This window comes from Xenopus laevis, chromosome 1L, assembly GCF_017654675.1.
Source record: "Xenopus laevis strain J_2021 chromosome 1L, Xenopus_laevis_v10.1, whole genome shotgun sequence".
NCBI classification, from domain to species: domain Eukaryota; kingdom Metazoa; phylum Chordata; class Amphibia; order Anura; family Pipidae; genus Xenopus; species Xenopus laevis.
The window spans coordinates 153,529,855-153,548,777 of NC_054371.1; the positions used below are offsets into that span (position 1 = coordinate 153,529,855).

General features: G+C 37.7%; 5 gene segments (V, D, J or C); all 5 read right to left on the reverse strand.

Moving 5' to 3' along the window:
* Window positions 1-847: 847 nt before the first annotated feature.
* On the reverse strand, window positions 848-1,532 carry LOC121401379. The segment is given in 2 exon segments: window positions 848-1,295; window positions 1,392-1,532. Coding segments are annotated over 2 exon segments (438 nt in total).
* A 3,356-nt stretch (window positions 1,533-4,888) lies between these two features.
* On the reverse strand, window positions 4,889-6,026 carry LOC108696971. The segment is given in 2 exon segments: window positions 4,889-5,608; window positions 5,773-6,026. Coding segments are annotated over 2 exon segments (408 nt in total).
* Window positions 6,027-8,778: 2,752 nt separating this feature from the next.
* On the reverse strand, window positions 8,779-9,955 carry LOC108695627. The segment is given in 2 exon segments: window positions 8,779-9,650; window positions 9,739-9,955. Coding segments are annotated over 2 exon segments (438 nt in total).
* Window positions 9,956-12,639: 2,684 nt separating this feature from the next.
* On the reverse strand, window positions 12,640-13,562 carry LOC108714905. The segment is given in 2 exon segments: window positions 12,640-13,275; window positions 13,440-13,562. Coding segments are annotated over 2 exon segments (408 nt in total).
* A 4,724-nt stretch (window positions 13,563-18,286) lies between these two features.
* On the reverse strand, window positions 18,287-18,923 carry LOC121401386. The segment is given in 2 exon segments: window positions 18,287-18,731; window positions 18,820-18,923. Coding segments are annotated over 2 exon segments (480 nt in total).

Sequence of the window (18,923 nt, forward strand, 5' to 3'; positions counted from 1 at the left end):
CCTCCTCTTTATTGCTTTTTAGTCTCTCCCATATCTTCTCTACAATCAATCTAAAATTCTGCTGAAAGATTAGTCTGTCTATCTCCTGTTACACTCTAAATTGACCACTTAATTCCTACACAGTTACATGCCTAGAGGATTTCACCAGAGCAACTCCCTACCTCTCTAATTCATTAACAAAAAAACATCACACAATCACCTACCCAGCAGAGTTTCTTATGTTTCCTTAAAGGACAATGAAAGTTAAACTAAAGAAGTAGGCTAGAAATGTTGTACATTATGTTTTGGGCTTCTGTACCAGCCCAAGGCAACCACAGTCCTTTAGCAGGGAAGATCTGTGTCTCCAAAGATGCCCCAGTAGCTCCCCATATTCTTTTCTGTTGATTCACTGCACATATGCTCTATGCTGCTGTCATTTACTGAGTTTAGGGACTGCCTCAAAATATACAGTACACATACAATATAAATGTCACAGTATAAGGCTGATTAGTAATTACTACATAGCAGCACAGAAACCAGTGCAACTAGCATCAGAATTTAATAATCAGCCCTGTAGCATCAGCTTATATGACAGGCCAACCTCATATTCTGCTGGATAATTTGCAACGACCTTCAAGATTAGCTTCTTAACAGCTGCTCAGAGCCCACGCAGCTACTTTCCAAGATGGTGACCCCCTGTGACAAGTTTGAAGTCCTGGATCATTGCTGCTATTGAAAAACTGAAACTTTAGGCTGGTGCAATAAGTTCAGTTTATAAATCATGGTAGCTTTAGCCATATTCATTTTTAGGGTTTAGTTCTCCTTTAAAATGCACTTCTTACACAGGTATAGCACCACTAAACCAATGAGAAAAAGTCAACAATTGGATTGATTGTTCCCAAGATTAGAGATTCATATTTTCTATAAAATACATATACAGTAATTTTTACTATTAGTAAGCACCATGGAGAGCACCAGAGCTTCTTGTACAGAGGAGGCAGCAGAGAGAGACACTGTGGCACTCACAGCACAATAATACAGCCCAGAGTCAGACACACTGACACCAGAGATCCTCAGATCAATGGATTTGCTCTCCTTGTTCACTTTTGATGAATACTTTCCCCCAGGTTCATCCTCTTCCTTGCTGAACAGATGCCTGAGTAGGATAAAGTGAAGTCTCACTCCCGGCCTTTGTATATACCAGTGCAGGTATGGGTTGTTGTCTGTTGTTTCATACGTACAATTAAAAGTGACCTTTTCCCCATTCTCAACTGATATAAATGGGTTCTGTAAGACTTTTTCAGTCTTGGAGAAGCCTGAAAGTAAAATAAAATGAAAAGTAGAAAGCAGAACAGCAGTTGTATAGTGATATAATATATATCTCAGCCATAAGTAGAATTCTGTTTTCTTACCCAGTATAACAGTACAAATGATTACAGGTGGCCACAGATGCATCTCTGAAATTATATGAGGACTTGTGTGCTGGGTTTGATTAGAGGAGATTCTTAATGCAGGATGCTTGAAAGGAATTGGTAAGAAGCCTAGAGACAGCCCTTAATGCAGTGCATATATACAGACAGGATATCTGCTCACATGCCTTTAAGGAAATCAGCATTGCTCCACCCCAAAGAATAAACTGAAAGAGAGAGCAAAAATGTAAAACAGTTCTATTTAACTTGCTCCTTGATACTGGTCATGTAACTTTCTGTTGTGACAAATATAGGAGCCTCTACTCCAGGAGAGACTGTGTGAATGAGGGATGTCCTCAATAATCATATAATTGCACCGGTAGGAGCCTGTTATCCAGAATGCTCAGGACCTGGGGTTTTCCAGATAATGGATATTTCTGTAATTTGGATCTTCATACCTTAAGTCTTCTAGAAAACATTTAATAAGCCCAATACGCTGGTTTTGCTTCCAATAAGGATTAATGATATCTTAGTATGGATTATTCTTTTAATGTAAGCTCAACTTCTACCAGGAATCAAATGTGTAAATTATCACTGGCACTGCATTATTTTGCCCATTATGAGAAAGGACAAAGAGCATGGGGGAAAAGAAACATGGAGGTTTTTTCAATGTTGAAACTCCGACACTTCTCAGGCATTTCAGTTCAAACTTAGTTAGGGATGGTTATTTACTGAAATTCGAATTTATCAAATGTTTTAAAGAAAAAAAACACAACCAAACTCTAATACCCAATTTTACTTTATTTATTATTAAAAAATCGGTTTGGGTAAATAACTTAAAAACTCTGATCGAGTTTTTTCCTGAATCACTCGATTTTTTCTGGATTTTTCCCGAAAACCCAAAATTTGTCAGATTTTTGCCAGAAAAGGAAAAGGTGCTGTGTTGCCCCATCGTATTGACATCAGTCAGACATGAAACACTTGTCCATTATTTTTCTCTTCTTCCAAGTCAGATACTGTAAACCCCAAAGTTTTTTTTTGCAATGATGTTTGTCTATTAATATCAGGTATGTATGTAATCCCTCTTTGTTAGAATCAGCAAGATTATAAGGATGTGACTTGAAGCTTACATACAGTATGTCACATCTATATTGTGCTTGATACGTTCACCCAGTGTGATTACAGTAATACAGCAATGCTCCATCTTGTGGTCATATACTGTAATTTACAACTACAATACACATAAAGTATGAAATCGAAATATTAAAAATATAGTTTCATGTAAATTGCTCACTTCCGTCATATGTTACTCAGGTAATATTAGTAGTTTTAGGCAGCTTTTTAGACCAATACAAAGCTTTCAGCACAATATCTCTCTTTTAAGATAAGAGTATCAGCAACTCAGCACTTTCTATACACTTCCTGTTTAGTTAAGCCAACGGTTGCTGACTCGCTCACTAGAAAATAATGTTAATTGCAAGTGTCAGAGAAAACTTGCATCAATACATTTTTGGGCATAGATCCCCTTAAATTCAGGCTATAAATTTAGGCTATATGGCAAAGAAATTGAAGAAGAACTGCAATACGCATGGGAGATTTGGCATAGGAAACAAACGATTTAGGAGTGGAAAATAATATTTCGGTAGAGGGAGAGCTTGCATAGGAGTTGAAAGACAGAGGGTCAGGTGACATAGGAACTAAGGTTCTGGGCACACAAACTGAGTATAAATGAAATGGGTATTTGTGGAAGAGCTCTTGACAGTTAGGGGCCTATTTATTATGCTGTTTAAAACAAAAATTGCTGAAAATATGGTGTAAAAAGCTGTGTATAATAAATGGTGAATTTATCAATCTGTGTTTTATTTTATGCCATGGGAAAGCCAGATTACCACCATTATTTCACACTGCTTCAGATGCAGTTGCTCAAAGAAAAGACGTATAAAAAATTAGGCAATTTTTACGCCATTTTTTAAATGACAATGCCTGTCTATGTGGGGCCACATAATAAATATGCACCTACGGGTTTTACCAGACAAGTCAGCCTCAGCCTCTTGCTTATTTCCCAGGTCCCTGCTTGCCTGTCAGGGACACCACTCTAATGTTGCAGACTTTCAGTAGATGGGTCAGCCTTATACTAGGCTCTAAGTATCCTAGGCCCTATCCTTCTAGGTCCTTAACCAAGCAAATATTTTTGGGACAATGGTCCCTCAATTCCTCCTCATTGGAGCCTCATCTGATTGTCTCTCTAACCTGCCACTGACTCACCAACTGCAATAAGATTCAACTAAATCTACCCTGTCACTATCTCACCTTATCTCCCTAATTGGTCTATCCCAGGCTCCCTGACATCATACACTATCCCTTTTCTAATCAACTAAAGAGGAGGTGGATCTCTATACTCCCCCCTTATATAGCCTATCCTGGGGTATTCCCCTTCCCAACAGTGCCATCTGAAGGCTGAACCTAAAATAACCATAATTACAATTGAAACATTTTCTCACTTCTTTATGACTTCCTTGCTCTCTGCACTCAAATTCAGAACACAAATAGCTGAGACCACCCCTATAAATACAACTCTGCCTGCATTTGGCAGGTTTAATTTACGCTTTTTATTTGCGCCAAAAAAACAAGGGTCATTAACTCATAACCATACCTCCCAACATTTTGGAAACAAAGCGGAACAAAAATAGTTCATGTACGCAGCAACATTTTTTTGGCCACACCAATTTTTGAGGCCACACTCCCTAATTACTGTGTTCATTTTACAAAATTTGGCAGGTTATGAAAGTTTGAACACATTTCTGTGTTTTATTTCCAGTTATTACAGTTTTGCTAATGAAGGTGAATTGCCCTTTAAGCTGCAAGTCACAGTTTCCCCAAGAGACCTGCTTATGTTAAATTGTTACAATTACTTATCTGCTTATCTCAAAATTGTTACAAAAGTATTTTAGTGCACCCGGTGGCTGTTCTGGCCTCTCTGCCAAAACCCAATAAAGTTAGAAACGTTGTATCTGTTTCTGGCTGTTCATTGCAGGAGATAAAGTTGGGACATTTTAGTAACAAGCTGGAACTGCAGGTTGAGCTTTCAAAAGTGTGAATGTCCTGCTGGCAGTCCTCCTTGCCAAAGAGCTGCGTTGTTATTAGTGTCAGGTATGTAATTGTTCCCTCTGAGCAAGAGAGCCATAGAGAAGCAGGCTTATAAGGATGTGATTTTTGCCTCTCATAAGCCAGCACATATGTACAGTAGATGATTAATGCAGCAGTGTGATAAAAGAGTATCACCAATGTGCCCTCTTGTGGCCATATAACTCCTGACTACAGTACATGCAAATGATAAAAGCTAACATTTTCAAATACTATACCAAATTGAATAAATGTTAATTTTATATTACTTTCCCACTTCTTATGCGGGGTAACCCCGTAAATTCCTGCCCCCGATTCTTTTGTAGTTTTTGGATATATTATTATTTCAGATGTGAATTAATTTACAGATAAGTGTTCATTGGTATTACAGACACAGAAAATGTAAGAAACCAATATTAACTCCCTTTGGAGTGGATTCTGTCAGTTTTTATTGTTCTACAAGTATGAGCAGATTTATTAGAAGTTGAAATTTTTTGTGTATATATTGTTTTGCATTTATAAAAAGTGCTAATGAACAGCATTATGCTGTTATGTAATTTAATTTTATCATGCATCACCCATTTCTTTAGAAAATTAATGTTTCAAGCTATTTACTCGTGTGTGTGTTTCACAAAAGATGTCCTACTCTTAGGAGGTGAAAAACATAAAAACTGTCTCTTGATTTGCTGTCTATTAAGTGCTGCATAGACACATACATATATATAGAGTCATTTATAACAGCACCATGGAGAGCACCAGAGCTTCTTGTACAGAGGAGGCAGCAGAGAGAGACACTGTGGAACTCACAGCACAATAATACAGCCCAGAGTCAGACACACTGACACCAGAGATCCTCAGATCAATGGATTTGCTCTCCTTGTTCACTTTTGATGAATACTTTCCACCAGGTTCATCCTCTTCCTTGCTGAACTGACGCCTGAGTAGGATAAAGTGAGGTCTCACTCCCGGCCGTTGGATATACCAGTGCAGGGATGGCTCGCTGGATGCTGTTTCATATGTACAGTTTAAAGTGACCTTTTCCCCATTCTGAACTGACACAAAGGAATGCTGGGAGACTTTATCAGCCTTGGAAAACCCTGAAGAAAATTAAAAGAACCATTTGAAAGCAGATCACCAATTTAATGCATAAAAACATATGCGCTAAAATACGTATTGAGAACATACTGAGCAGAAAGACTTCTAATAAAAGCAACATAATATACAGTATATCACAGACATATTTAAAATCCTTCTTTCTTACCAAAAATAACAGAATAAATGATTGCAGGCTGCCACAGATGCATTTCTGAAAAAGAAGACTTGTGTGCTGGGTTTAATCAGAGGAGAGAAGGCTTAGAGAGGAGCTCCCATGAATGTATATGGAGTCTGCAGACAGCCCTTGATATAGAGAACACTTACAGGCAGGGTTATTTGCTCACACATGTAAGTGAGAAAGTCCTGCCTCTAAGGAAATCAGCTGCGCTCCACCTCCAAAAAATAAACTAAAAGACACATGTAAAGTTTATTGTACAGCAAGAAATTAAACTGGTCTTATGCTAATACAGTAGAAACCCATTTCACATTTTTTAGGGGACCAGAAAAACATGTTGTAACAATTAGGGAAATGTTTTATGCATAATATATATATATATATATGCTGGACCACAAAATAATGTAAAATGAGGGAAAAGATAAAATCAGGGGATGTAAAATTGAGGTTTTACTGTATACAAATAGATAAATGTGTATTGTAGAATGAGACCAGTTTGATTAAATGAAGTCAGACTGGCCAGGTTACTTGCTGTGGTGCTAAATATAGGGGTGCATCTGGGTCTGCTGAGGTAGATTCATTTGTGCAGAAAGTCACTATCAATCTCTGTCAATTACTACACTCACAGAAGTGTCAGGATTGTAATTAGCCTTTCTTCAATTATGCTTAATTATTAGCGTCAGGTACGTAAATGTCCCCTCACCCTACATTCCCCTGCAGTCAGTTTTCCCGTGTTCAACCACAGGGGAGGACAGAAAGAAGTGCAGCCTTTATTTCCCGAAAGTGCCGTACTCAGGTGCTCCCCTGCGGTTGAACACAGGAAAATGTACCACAGGGTAAAATCATCCAACAGTACAAGCCCTAAGGATGTAACTTAGACCTCACATAAGCCAGTGCTATAATATAGTTGATACAAACAGCAAGTGTGATTTAAGTGCAAATGCTCCCTCTTGTGGCAATATACAACTGCAGCACATTCAAAGTATAAAACCCTCATGTTAAAAATGGATACAAAAAGCAAAATGGAAAGTTGAGAACACCACCAAATATTTTTTACTTATTATTATAAATGAATAGTATATTATTATAAATATAATGAATAAAATATAATAATTATAAATTTTTATTGATGCTTAAAAACAAACATAGTAACAAACTTGGAATTTGACAATGGAGTTATCTTTATAGCAAATCAGTTCATTACAGAATGGAGAATGGAGATTACAACTTGTAGGCACACATCATCACATGTCACACAGTTAGGAGGGGTTGACACAATTCCATATATTACAGAATCCAACTTTTCATATATAAAGGACTGGAAAAGATAAACAACATTATCAGTGGAGCGTTCAATAGTGACCTTGTTTCAAAGTAAGTAATGTACTAGAAGGGCTGTACGATTTATTGTCATTTATCATTGTCAAGTGTATCAATAAAACTCTCCCTCACTTCAAAGTAATTGTTTTGCTTGTTTTTCTACCAAATTACTTGAGAATAATGACCACTTACTTCATATAGACAGAAAAATAGATCCTCTGCACTCTGCAGTGCCTTCATTATATTAAAGGGCATGTCAATGTCCAAAATATATTTTTTTGCCTAATAAAAGAAAATTGAGTAATTTTACAATATACGTTCATTACAAATTTTCTGTAGTTTTTAAGATATGTGTCCATGTATTGAAAGCAGTGATTCTCCATCCTTTTCTATTATCTGCCCTGATGGCTCAGACTGTTGAGGAACTAAAACTTTTTCAACTTAGACATTAATTGTCTTGTCTTTGAACTAAGACATTAACCTGGAGTTAAGCAAACCCTGCTCTTAATAGCCTTTGTTTTTACAAATACATTTTAAAGGCACTGCATTTTTTAATGAGTGTATTTTGGAAAAGTCTTTCTTTTATTAGGCAAATTTTTATTTTTGGGTTGACATGTCCTTTAATATACTCATATGGGTGAGTGCAATGCTATACCAGAATAAATAAATAATACGTAAAATTTTCCACTTCCCAAATTGAGTGTCTCTGGTAACCCCGGCCCTCACTTCTTCCCATTGCCTCGTTTCTGTGATGACATGACTTTTTGAATTAATATGGGTTTGTTTTTTTAATGAAAATGTATGTTTTCACACTGTGTACAAAAATATTTTCACATTTCAAGTTAGCTACTAGCCAACAGCTGTTTACCACAACACATTTTGTGACAGGAAATTGTTAATGGACTGATTTATTGAAGCCGAGAGATATGCTAATTCCTACACAAAACATCTTCATTTCCTATAGGTGTGACACCCCATGGGTGACAAAATACCTGAAAATACCTTTCAGTTAAAAAGGCTTAAAAGCAACTGTTGTGAGTCAGTTAAATTGCAAATCAGATTTGATGGGGGGGATTCAGCCCAGAGGGAAGCAACTGGGACCATAGGTCAGAAACCTTTCAACCTTAAGAAAAAATATTTTTTTCTTTACTCATATTTTATAAAATCTATGAAACCATCTTTCACACTGGATTTGTGTAGTCTGCAGGACAACTTTATTTATAATACCTGTTGTTAGGCTACATGAGGGCTATTATAGGACACTCCAAGCAAATCCTGCATTTGATGGTGTCATTGATTTGAAACTTTTCCAACATCCTGTGCTGAATAAAATTGTTTGAAAAATGCATCCCTGAATTCTAAGGGGCCGATTTACTAAATGGCAACTTTTTCAGGTGGGGCTTTCTGTCACCAAAAACACTGGAAAATGAATGGGAAAAAAAGCACAACTTTTCCAGGATTTATTATGCAACAATTCTGAATCCAAAAAAACTCCATCTTAAACCTGTCAAAATATTGAAGTAGTTAATGTCAGATGTCCCTTTTATAACTGGAAGAACTTTCTTTGATTCATGGTTTTTGAGGTTTTCTGGTGTTTTTGACTCTGGCTTTTTTTCGAAAAACTAAAAAAATTGTAGTTAAGGTAAAGTAAAAAAAAAAAGACATGGTTTTCATGACTTTTCTGCAACTTTTTCCCATTCGTGCTTCATCAATTCAGATCTTTTGATACATGACTGACATTTATGGAAATTAGTTTATTTGTAGTTTCAAAAACCTCTAACACCACTAACATTTGTCCTTCAATAAATAGGCCTTTACGTCTCCTTGCATGATAAATATACCATTTAATCACCTATAGGTCAAGTAGCCCTGTTACAGAGAGTAGGGTTCATTTCCTGTTTTTTCTGCTAGTTTTTCCAAGGGTTACAATTTTGGAATTCAAAATGTTTGCTGAGATGACAAATAGGACAGAGTATATACATATAATTAAATGAATAAAACTTTCTCAGTTCACCATAAAACTGTACACCTCATAGTTTAACCATATGGGTTTGAATGAACCTTTGACTTCAGATCCAGATAATATTGCAAGAACACAGACATTTACAGTGCGTTCAATTGTCAGCAGCACCTTGAAGAGTTTGTTGAACAGTGTTAGGTGCAGAGGAAGAGAGAGATACTGCAAGTCAGAAGCACCATGGACAGAGCCAGAGCTTCTTGTACAGAGGAGGCAGCAGAGAAAGACACTGTGGGACTCACAGCACAATAATACAGCCCAGAGTCAGACACACTGACACCAGAGATCCTCAGCTCAGTGTATTTGCTCTCCTTGTTCAGTTTTGATGAATACTTTCCACCAGGTTCATCCTCTTCCTTGCTGAACTGATGCCTGAGTAGGATAAAGTGAGGTCTCACTCCCGGCCTTTGGATATACCAGTGCAGGTATGGGTTGCTGTCTGTTGTTTCATACGTACAATTAAAAGTGACCTTTTCCCCATTCTGAACTGATATAAATGGGTTCTGTAAGACTTTGTCAGCCTTGGAGAAGCCTGAAAGTAAAATAAAATAAATAAAGTACAGCAATGATATAGTAATATAACATATATCTTAGCCATATGTAGAATTCTGTTTTCTTACCCAATATAACAGTACAAATGATTACAGGTGGCCACAGATGCATCTCTGAAAGTAGGATTTGTGCGCTGGGTTTGATCAGAGAAGAGAAGACTTAGCAGGATGTTTCAAAGAAATTGTTAAGAAGCCTATAGACAGCCCTTGATGCAGTGCATATATACAGACAGGATATCTACTCACATGGCTTTAAGGAAATCAGCATTGCTCCACCCCAAAGAATAAACTGAAAGAGTGCTGGGGACCTGGGGTTTTCCAGATAATGGATCTTTCCGTATTTTGGCTCTTCATACCTTAAGTCTACTAGAAAACATTAAATAAGCCCAATACGATGGTTTTTCAGAGAAAAAAAATTTGCCTTAATTGGATAAAACGCAGTCTATGGGAAATGACATAAATTGCCGCAATTCCCATAATTCTGGTTAACATGTTTCCAGATAACGGATACCATACCTCTGTATTCTTTTCTTCTTTTAATGTAAGTACATATTCTACCAGGAATGAAATGTCTAAATTACACTGGCACTGCATTCTTTTTCCCATTATGAGAAAGGATAAACAGCATGGGGGAAAAGAGACATGTTGGAGGTTTTTTTCAATGTTGAAACTCCCACACTTCTCAGTTCAGATGCACCTTCTGTCTAATGTGTGAACAAACTTAGTTTAAATATGTTGTGTTACTCCATTAAATTGACATCAGTCAAACATGGAGCACATGTCCATCATTTTTCTCTACTTCCAAGTCACATAAACCCAAAAGTTTTTTTTGCAAAGATGCTTGTCTTTTAGTATCAGGTATGTGTGTGGTCCCTTTGTGTGAGAGAGCCAAGTAGAAGCAGCAAGATTATAAGGATTGGATTTGAGGCTTACACGTGTCACCTCTATATTGTGCTTGATATGTGCACCCAGTGTGATTACAGTGATGCACCAATGCTCCGTCTTGTGGTCATTTAGTGTAATTTACAACTACATTACACACAAAGTAGAAATATATAAAAATATAGATTTAAAGTAAATTGCTCACTTCCTTCATGTGTTACCCAGATAATATTAGTATTTAGGCAGCTTTTTAGACCAATACAAAGCTTTCAGCTCAATATCTCTCTTTGAAAGACTGAGTGTCAGCAACTCAGTCTGCAGTTTCTATATACTTTCTGTTTAGTCTTTTTATTAGGGATGCACCAAATCCAGGATTCGGTTTGTGATTCGGCCAGGATTCAGCCTTTTTCAGCAGGATTCGGATTCGGCCGAATCCTTCTGCCCGGCTGAACCGAATCCGAATTTGCATATGCAAATTAGGGGCAGGGAGGGAAATCGCGTGACTTTTGTCACAAAATAAGGAAGTAAAAAAAGTTTCCCCTTCCCACCCCTAATTTGCATATGCAAATTAGGATTTGGATTAGGTTCGGTATTCGGCTGAATCTTTCACGAAGGATTCAGGGGTTCGGCCGAATCCAAAATAGTGGATTCGGTGCATCCCTACTTTTAATCCAAGGGTTGCTGACTCAAGTGACTCAAAACTGCAATTGCTCAGAGTCTGAGAAGTTTTCTGAGTAAATTTGGGCCTATTTAGTATGCTGTGTAAAACAATATTTGCTGAAAATATGGTGTAAAAAGCTGTGTAAAATAAACTGTTAATTTATCAATCTGTGTTTTACACCATGATAAAGCCAGATTTCCGCCATTATTTTACACTGCTTCAGATCGGTGAGAAGTTGCTCAAAGAAAAGGTGCATAGAAAAATTACGCAATTTTTATGCCATTTTTTATATGACAATAACTGTCGATGTGTGGGGAATTTTTCCACCATTTTTCCACCACATAATAAATATGTCCCTATGGGTTTTACCAGACAAGTCTGCCCCAGCCTCCTCCCAAATCCTACTTGCTTGTCAGGAACACCGCTCCTTGTTGCAGACTTTCAGAAGAAGGGTCAGCCTCCAGGTACAATAGGCTCTACTTATCCTAGTCCCTATCCTTCTGGGTCCATAACCAAGTGATATTTCTGGCACACTGGTCCCTCAATTCCTCATAATTGGTGTCTCTGCTGCTCATTTCTGTATCCTGCCACTGACTCACCAATTGCAGTAAGATCCAACCAAATCTACCCTGTCACTATCTCACCTACTCTCCCTAGGTGGTCTGTCCCAGGCTCCCTGACATCATGCACTATCCCTTTTCTAATCAACCAAAGAGGAGGTGGCTCACTATACTCTCCCCTTATAAAGCCTCTCCTGGGGCATTCCTTTTCCCTACAGTGCCATCTGAAGGCTGAAATAACCATAATTACAATAGAAACATTTTCTCATTTCTTGCTCTCCGGCTATGTGCACTCCAATTTAGAACACAAATAGCTCAGACCACCCCCATAAATATGGTGCTACCTGCATTTGGTAGGCTTAATTGCCACTTTTTATTTGCATCATTAAAACAAGGAACATTTACTCATAATTCTGATCTAAGTCCTCCATACCAAATAAGTACTTGGGAATGTCAGGTTTTTCTTCAGAGATGTTAAGTTATTAGTGTCAGGTATGTAAATCTTCCCTGTGAGAGAGCCACATAGTAGCAGACTTATAAGGATGTGACTTGTGCCTCTCAAAAGCCAGCACATATGTAGATGATAAATGCAGCAGTGTGATAAAAGAGAAGTACAGCACCAATGTGCCCTCTTGTGGCCATATAACTCCTGACTACAGTGCATGCAATTGATAAAAGCTACATTTTCAAATAGTATACTACAATGAATACATGTAAGTGTAATATCACTTTTCCACTTATCCCTGATTCCCCGATACTTCTGTAGATTTTGGAAATATTATTATTGCAGATGTGAGTTAATTTACAGATAAGTGTTCATTGGTATTAGACACAGAAAATATAAGAAACCAATATAAACCCCTATTGGAGTGGATTTTGTCAGTTTTTATTGCTCTATATGTATGAACAATGAAGAGCATTATGCTGTTATAAAATCTTGTCATGCATCACCTGTTTCTTTAGAACATGTATGTTTCAAGCTATTTACTAATTAATTTTTTTTAAACTTTCCTCTGATTGTTTCACAAAAGATGTCCTGCTATTGAGGGACAAAAACCATAGACGCTATGGTTAAAACTATGTCTCATGATTTGCATTCCATTAAGTGCTGCATAGACACATACATATATAGAGTAATTTATAGCAGCACCACAGAGAGCACCAGAGCTTCTTGTACAGAGGAGGCAGCAGAAAGAGACACTGTGGCACTCACAGCACAATAATACAGCCCAGAGTCAGACACACTGACACCAGAGATCCTCAGGTCAACAGAATTGCGCTCTTTGTTTAGTTTTGATGAATACTTTCCCCCAGGTTCATCCTCTTCCTTGCTGAACTGATCCCTGAGTAGGATAAAGTGAGGTCTCACTCCCGGCCGTTGGATATACCAGTGCAGGTATGGGTTGGTACTTGATGTTTCATATGTACAGTTTAAAGTGACCTTTTCCCCACACTGAACTGACACAAAGGGATGCTGGGAGACTTTATCAGCCTTGGAAAATCCTGAAGAAAAATAAAAGAACCATTTGAAAGCAGATCACCAATTTAATGCATAAAAACATATGCGCTAAAATACGTATTGAGAACATATGGAACAGAAAGACTTCTAATAAAAGCAACATAATATACAGTATATCACAGACATATTTAGAATCCTTCTTTCTTACCAAAAATAACAGAATAAATGATTGCAGGCTGCCACAGATGCATTTCTGAAAAAGAAGACTTGTGTGCTGGGTTTAATCAGAGGAGAGAAGGCTTAGGGAGGAGCTCCCATGAATGTATATGGAGTCTCCAGACAGCCCTTGATATAGAGAACACTTACAGGCAGGGTTATTTGCTCACACATGTAAGTGAGAAAGTCCTGCCTTTAAGGAAATCAGCTGCGCTCCACCTCCAAAAAATAAACTAAAAGACACATGTAAAGTTTATTGTACAGCAAGAAATTAAACTGGTCTTATGCTAATACAGTAGAACCCAATTTCACATTTTTCAGGGGACCAGAAAAACATGTTGTAAAATTAGGGAAAATGCATTATGCATAATAAATATGCGGGACCACAAAACAACAATGTAAAATTAGGGAAAATTTAAAATCAGGGGATGTAAAATGGAGGTTTTACTGTATACAAATAGATAAATCTGCATTGTAGAATGAGACCAGTTTGATTAAATGAAGTCAGACTGGCCAGGTTACTTTCTGTGGTGCTAAATATAGGGGTGCATCTGGGTCTGCTGCCGCCTGAGGCAGATTCATTTGTGCAGAAAGTCACTATCCATCTCTGTCAATTACTACACTCACAGAAGTGTCAGGATTGTAATTAGCCTTTCTTCAATTATGCTTAATTATTAGCGTCAGGTACCTAAATGTCCTCTCACCCTACATTCCCCTGCAGTCAGTTTTCCCGTGTTCAACCACAGAGGAGGACAGAACGAAGTGCAGCTTTTATTTCCCGAAAGTGCCGTACTCAGGTGCTCCCCTGCGGTTGAACACAGGAAAATGTACCACAGGGTAAAATCACCCATCAGTACAAGCCCTAAGGATGTAACTTAGACCTCACATAAGCCAGTGCTAAAATATAGTTGATACAAGCAGCAAGTGTGATTACAGTGAAGTACAAATGCTCCCTCTTGTGGCAATATACAACTGCAGCACATTCAAAGCATAAAACCCTCCTGTTAATAATGGATACAAGAAGCAAAATGGAAAGTTGTGAACACCACCAAACATTTTTTATTTATTAATATAAATGATTAGTATATTATTATAATTATTTGATTTATATTTTATAATAACATTTTTATTAATGCTTAAAAACAAACATAGTAACAAACCTGGAATTTGTCAATGGAGTTATCTTTATAGCAAATCAGTTCATTACAGAATGGAGAATGGAGATTACAACTTGTAGGCACACATCATCACATGTCACACAGTTAGGAGAGGTTGACACAATTCCATATATTACAGAACCCAACTTTTCATATATAAAGGACTGGAAAAGATAAACAACAATATCAGTGGATCATTCAATAGTGACTTTGTTTCAAAGTAAGTAATGTACTAGTAGGGCCGTACGATTTATTGTCATTTATCATTGTCAAGTGTATCAATAAAACTCTCCCACACTTCAAAGTAATTGTTTTGCTTGTTTTTCTACCAAATTACTTGAGAATAATGACCACTTACTTCATATAGATCCTCTGCACTCTGCAGTGCCTTCATTATATTAAAGGGCATGTCAATGTCAAAAATATATTTTTTTGCCTAATAAAAGAAAATTGAGCAAATTTACAATATACGTTCATTACAAATTTTCTATGGTTTTTAAGATATGTGTCCATGTATTGAAAGCAGTGATTGTCCATCCTTTTCTATTATCTGCCCTGATGGCTCAGACTGTCGATAAAATGTTGGGGAACTAAAACTTTTTGAACTAAGACATTAAGGGGCCGATTCATGAAGCTCGAGTGAAGGATTCGAATTAAATATTTTTTGGGCTACTTCGACCATCGAATGGGCTACTTCGACCTTCGACTACGAATCGAACGATTCGAACTAAAAATCGTTCGACTATTCGACCATTCGATAGTCAAAGTACTCTTTAAAAAAAACTTCGACCCCCTAGTTCGGCAGCTAAAAGCTACCGAACTCAATGTAAGCCTATGGGGAAGGTCCCCATAGGCTTGCCTAAGTTTTTTTGATCGAAGGATATTCCTTCGATCGTTGGATTAAAATCCTTCGAATCGTTCGATTCGAAGGATTTAATCGTTCGATCGAACGAATAATCCTTCGATCGTAGGATTTGCGCTAAATCCTTTGACTTCGATATTCGAAGTCGAAGGATTTTAGTTCCTAGTCGAATATCGAGGGTTAATTAACCCTCGATATTCGACCCTTCATACATCTGCCCCCCATTGTCTTGTCTTTGAACTAAGACATTAACCTGGAGTTAAGCAAACCCTGCTCTTAATAGCCTTTGTTTTTACAAATACATTTTAAAGGCACTGAATTTTTTTAATGAGTGTTTTGGAAAAGTCTTTCTTTTATTAGGCAAATTTTTGTTTTTGGGTTGACATGTCCTTTAATATACTCATATGGGTGAGTGCAATGCTATACCTGAATAAATAAATAATACGTAAAATTTTCCACTTCCCTAGTTGAGTGTCTCTGGTAACCCCTGCCCTCACTTCTTCCCATTGCCTCGTTTCTGTGATGACATGACTTTTTGAATTAATATGGGTTTGTATTTTTTAATGAAAATGTATGTTTTCACACTGTGTACAAAAATATTTTCACATTTCAAGTTAGAAAAAGAGATAAGGACCGCACAGCTCACCGTTCCCCCCTCGATTCAGGTGCACAGTCCAACAGTGTCCCCACTGTGAATTCAACGAAAAGCTCAGGAAAAGAGACGGCACTTCTGAAAATTGGGATTTATTGGGGTTCCTGCAAGTAAACCTTACGCGTTTCGGGAGTTATCCCTTAGTCATAGGTCACATTTCAAGTTAGCTACTAGCCAACAGCTGTTTACCACAACACATTTTGTGACAGGAATGTGTTAATGGGCTGATGTATTTATTGAAGCCGAGAGATATGCTAATTCCTACTTTAACAAAACATCTTCATTTCCTATAGGTGTGACACCCCACGGGTGACAAAATACCTGAAAATACCTTTCAGTTAAAAAGGCTTAAAAGCAACTGTTGTGAGTCAGTTAAATTGCAAATCAGATTTGATGGGGGGGGGGATTCAGCCCAGAGGGAAGCAACTGGGACCATAGGTCAGAAACCTTTCAACCCAACCTTAAGAAAAAATTTTTTTTTTCTTACTCATATTTTATAAAATCTATGAAACCATCTTTCACACTGGATTTGTGTAGTCTTCAGGACAACTCTATTTATAATACCTGTTGTTAGGCTACAAGAGGGCTATTATAGGACACTCTAAGCAAATCCTGCATTTGATGGTGTCATTGATTTGAAACTTTTCCAGTATCCTGTGCTGAATAAAATTGTTTGAAAAATGCATCCCTGAATTCTAAGGGGCCGGTTTACTAAATGGTAACTTTTTCAGGTGGGGCTTTCTGTCACCAAAAAGCACTGTAAAATTAATGGGAAAAAAGCACAACTTTTCCAGGATTTATTATGCAACAATTCTGAATCCAAAAAAACTCCATCTTAAACCTGTCAAAATATTGAAGTAGTTAATGTCAGATGTCCCTTTTATAACTGGAAGAACTTTCTTTGATTCATGGTTTTTGAGGTTTTCTGGTGTTTTTGACTCTGGCTTTTTTTCGACAAACTAAAAAAATTGTTTTCATGACTTTTCTGCAACTTTTTCCCATTCGTGCTTCATCAATTCAGATCTTTTGATACATGACTGACATTTATGGAAATTAGTTTATTTGTAGTTTCAAAAACCTCTAACATCACTAACATTTGACCTTCAATAAATAGGCCTTTACGTCTCCTTGCATGATAAATATACTATTTAATCACCTATAGGTCAAGTAGCCATGTTAACAGCAAAGATAATAGGTAGCACCTCCCATTGATAGAGAGATATAACATATAATGGTGTGCAGGGTCACATGATACATGGAGCAGAAATACAGGAGAAAAAAGTGTGTCCCATATCCTTGCACCATCCCATTATTAAGTCTGAAATCCCAACCATATAAGGTAAAACTTAACTTTTATTAAATCAACTAATTCAACACGAGAAAGAGAAGAAAAAAAGAAGAATTAAAAACAAGGTTAGGTAGGGTAGCTATATCGACACAAGGTCATTAGCTAATATACGATACATAATGTCGAGAATGTAGCGTGGGTTTATGCTACAATAGCAACTATTGCCCACCATCAGTCTCAACTGCTGTCATGCTGGCATACCTCTGTGCATATAAGGGGTAAATGGCATTTGGAGTTAAATAGGCAGGGGTATTTGCACCTCGTCCCTTTTCTCACGGAAGGGATAGTAAAGCTTGAGAGGCGGAAGCAATCTTCCAATATCGAGAGCCCTCGTATCCTCCCACACCACCCTTCCTTTGTGATCAGTTCCCCAGTGTAGGACGCGAGTAGCCGATCGGCAGAATGCCTTAAAAGTGAAAGTCGGCAATTTTACGGTGCCCTTGTCCAACCCTTCCGCCCTTCTTCCCTTCCTCCCTTCCACAGAGACGCCCCAGCAATTGATCGTCCCTGCCTAACAGTTTTAAAACTAGATGCGCCTGACGCGCGTTTCGCTTGTCAATCCACAAGCTTTGTCAAAGGCTGTATATGTAGCCATGTTACAGAGAGTAGGGTTCATTTCCTGTTTTTTTCTGCTAGTTTTTCCAAGGGTTACAATTTTGGGATTCAAAATGTTTGCTGGGATGACAAATAGGACAGAGTATATACATATAATTAAATGAATAAAACTTTCTCAGTTCACCATAAAACTGTACATCTCATAGTTTAAACTTATGGGTTTGAATGAACCTTTGACTTCAGATCCAGATAATATTGCAAGAACACAGACATTTACAGTTGTCGGCAGCACCTCGAAGAGTTTGTTGAACAGTGTTTGGTGCAGAGGAAGAGAGAGATACTGCAATTCAGAAGCACCATGGACAGAGTCAGAGCTTCTTGTACAGAGGAGGCAGCAGAGAGAGACACTGTGGGACGCAGAGCACAATAATACAGCCCAGAGTCAGACACACTGACACCAGAGATCCTCAGCTCAGTGTATTTGCTCTCCTTGTTTAGTTTTGATGAATACTTTCCCCCAGGTTCATCCTCTTCCTTGCTGAACTGATGCCTGAGTAGGATAAAGTGAGGTCTCACTCCCGGCCTTTGGATATACCAGTGCAGGTATGGGTTGCTCTCTGTTGTTTCATACGTACAATTAAAAGTGACCTTTTCCCCATTCTGAACTGATATAAATGGGTTCTGTAAGACTTTGTCAGCCTTGGAGAAGCCTGAAAGTAGAATAAAATAAATAAAGTACAGCAATGATATAGTAATATAACATATATCTGAGCCATATGTAGAATTCTGTTTTCTTACCCAATATAACAGTACAAATGATTACAGGTGGCCACAGATGCATATCTGAAAGTAGGATTTGTGCGCTGGGTTTGATCAGAGGAGAGAAGACTTAGCAGGATGTT